Source organism: Sesamum indicum, linkage group LG10 (assembly GCF_000512975.1).
Source record: "Sesamum indicum cultivar Zhongzhi No. 13 linkage group LG10, S_indicum_v1.0, whole genome shotgun sequence".
Taxonomy (NCBI): domain Eukaryota; kingdom Viridiplantae; phylum Streptophyta; class Magnoliopsida; order Lamiales; family Pedaliaceae; genus Sesamum; species Sesamum indicum.
In genome coordinates this window covers 6,916,023-6,919,323 of record NC_026154.1, presented here as the reverse complement: position 1 = coordinate 6,919,323, position 3,301 = coordinate 6,916,023, and the positions used below count along the sequence as shown (strand labels likewise).

General features: G+C 34.3%; 1 protein-coding gene across 1 annotated transcript in view; it reads right to left on the bottom strand.

Moving 5' to 3' along the window:
• LOC105172171 (E3 ubiquitin-protein ligase SINAT5) overlaps positions 1,900-3,301 on the bottom strand; it is a 4,019-nt gene continuing 2,617 nt past the window's right edge. The window contains exons 3-4 of the mRNA XM_011093528.2: positions 2,663-3,049; positions 1,900-2,528 (exon numbers count right to left, since the gene is read on the bottom strand). Coding sequence (XP_011091830.1) covers positions 2,208-2,528; positions 2,663-3,049 — 708 coding nt within the window. The 3' untranslated portion in view covers positions 1,900-2,207. The remainder of the gene's footprint in view (positions 2,529-2,662; positions 3,050-3,301) is intronic.

Here is a 3,301-nt window from a genome sequence, read left to right as displayed (position 1 = left end):
TTTTGATTTCAAAAATATTGTTGTGATAATTGATCCATTGTGTGGCTTGTGTGAATTTATACTGTGAAGTCTATTTTTATTTGCACCTTGAGTTTGTTTTGCAATGTTCACTTGAATTGAAGTGGGGTGAATGAAATAAGGAGATAGATGTTGAAAAGGGGAGTGATGGAATTGTATATTTATATGTTTTGAGGGCAAACATGGTTTAAATTTGGAGGAATTTGATTAGGGAAAATTGTATGATTTACTTCCTATTTCCCATATCTTCATAGATATGATGCTTGTTCTTAACAATATTTGTGGCATTATAGGTGCTTTCATAAAGGAAAAAGAAGAGTGCACGAAAAGAACTCATGGGAGAAAAAGTGAAGAAATCCAACTGAAGCACAATCAAGATAATCCGTGTCCATGGGTTATCAAAAATTCGGTTTATAAAAGTGCATTAAGTCTAACCAGTGACCACAAGTTACTAGGCATGCAAATTAGGAAGGTCTCAACTTATTTGTTGTTATAAAATTATGTATGGGACCACTAAATTATTTTGGAATTAATTCTAATTATGATAGGAAAATGATTGAAAAAAGAAAGTTTGATATACAAAGGAGTCTTTTAATTTTTTACAATAATTAAAGACTAGAATAAAAAGAGGAAGTCCAAAGCAAGCAAGAATTAGCTAATTTTCTCTGCAAATACACGTTCAAGAAGGGAGAAAAAGGAGGCGACACATGGAGAAGTCGACCCGAAACCAGAGTGACAATTGTTCTAGCCTGATTTCTACTCCATTAATTTTTCTAAATTTTTTTTCTTTGTTTTAGATTTAGTAGTTATGAAATAATTTATTTTTTGCTAGAACTTTTGGGAAATCTAATTGAGACAGCGCTTTGAATACTTTTTTCAATTAATCTATGACTTCATTTTCATGTCCATGAATTATATGCTTGTTATTATAATTTAGGAGGTTGATCATCTGTTAGATTAAATTAAGGGTAAATTACAACTACCTCCCCTGGAGGTTTAGCATGGTTATGAATAGTCCTTTATTATTTGAAAAATTACAAATATCTTTTTCAAATGAAAAATAATTATGCAACTTCTAGAAGGTGAAGTTGACATAATTATTTTACCCTTGTTGAATTTTTTTAAAAAATATAAAAAGATCAAAGGGTGGACAAAATAAATAATCTAGAGGGAATATTATTTCATAAAAATATTTTAAAAAATTATAAAATATATATAAAAATTGTAATATGTAATCCAAAAGGGGATTTTGGTCAGTTCACCACAAAAATTGGATAAAAACCTAACGAGAATGGGTTTGTTGTTAGACGAATGTTAAAATCAAAGGAGTATTTATGATTTTTCAAACAACGAGAAGGTGGTAATTATGCCAAACCTCAAGGGAAATAGTTATAATTTATCCTTAATTAATTATGTTGATAAATTAAAACGAAATTTTGTATACTGGATAGGGTAATTCTTGGTTAGTTATGAAAATTTTTGCTTGCTAGATTAAATGAAGAAGCTCAGCTATGTATTTGATTGCTAGATTAATCTATTAAAGTTACATTCTTTGAATCAATTAAATAGATCTATAGCTTAACATCTCGTCCATTCTTGAATCTTCTCCAACCTGTTCGTTTGGTATACTCTTTTTAGTAATTCCTCTCAATGGCAGTATTTATCACTAGACTCTCGATCATCCAGATGATTGAAAGCTAATCATAATTCTAGTAATTATTTCATTAAATCCTCATAAAATCAATATTTATGATACTACTTGATAACTAGTACACTTACTAGTAACCTATACGTATTTTGGGATTAGCCATTGTTGTGAGAATTTGTCTACAGGAGAAAGGTCAAAGCTGGATGATACACAAACAGAAATGGGGGCAGTGATCAATTAACAAAGCCATAGAAATAAATAAAATACTTATAGCCCATGCTTCCTTGCTGGTTACAGTTGTTTATCCAAGCACAAAGATACAAGATGAACTACAAGATTCATATCACTAATAAACATCCTAATGCATGTAGTGGAGAAACTAACATGGAACAGATCAGGACCCCTCACTCATGTATTTGACAGACAGACAAGCAAAGAGAGTTTGCCTCCTAGAGTTCAAAATCACATGACCGGAAGAATCCATCGTGCTCAAAGAACATACCCTATTATAGTACGATTAAAACAATTGCAGAGATGACATCTAATTCTCCTTCCAAATCCGACCGGTAACCCTGAGCTTCAACTCTTTCCTGTCTCCGCCCGAGAAAAATAGTGCCATGTTACGTTGAATGATGAGCCCATCAAAACTGTCACGAACTTTTCGGTGGCTATCTCGAATGCTTCTAGGGACTCCTTGCCATATCATCTTCCTCCCATTACCTCCAACCTCAAGGCTATAGCTATAGTTTTTGGCCTCATTATCATCACCCATGAACCGCAGAAATGCGATGTAAACTGGCGCCATTCCAAGCTGAAAAGCTTCAAAATGCAGACAGAAATACTGCCCGAAGCAACTGAAGACCTAGAAGGAAAGAAAAATAAAAGCTTGAACTGCAATGCTAACAAAAGCAAGGTAAAGAATCATCTGGAGTTGCCCGACAGTGCACCTGGCAAAGAATTATCACAAGTGAAGTAATCAAGGGTCAAATTCTTTACCGTAAGCATCCATGTTGCATTCTCGACCTCATGGGGGTTTGATTTGACATAGCGATGGTTGAAAGTACTACCACTATGCATGTCAACTTTGTGGTCATCTTTCAAGTGGCTCACAAGAAAAGGAATGTCACCAATAACTGAGCATTCTGATCCCGCATAAGGACAATTATAAGGTCTAAAAGTGCACTGTGATTCATGTTTAAGCTTGCTGTAGTAAGGATAAATGCCTATACACCCAAAATTCTGGTATTTGCAAGGAAGCTCAAGGGATGCAGCTACTTTCTCCAGTGCAAGACATCGGATATTACCAAGTTCGTGCCTGCAAGTTGGGCAGCGATTGTGCACCCTTGGTTTGCAACCAGAACACAATGTGTGACCATTGGAACACTGCATGGACAAAACTGAGGGTAATTAATTGCATAACATGTAACCAAGGCAAAGCAAAATGCAAAATTTACAACAGTAACCTACAATAATCACACCTACAACCCCATCTCAGATGAATAAGAGACTGCAAACTCATACAGTTTTAGACGAGGCCAGAATATATTTGTATTGTCAACCAATAATGCATGATAAAATATGCTTCAAGAAATTCTTCTCTAGGAAGTAAATTTCAGATAAAGGTTAACAGGGCAA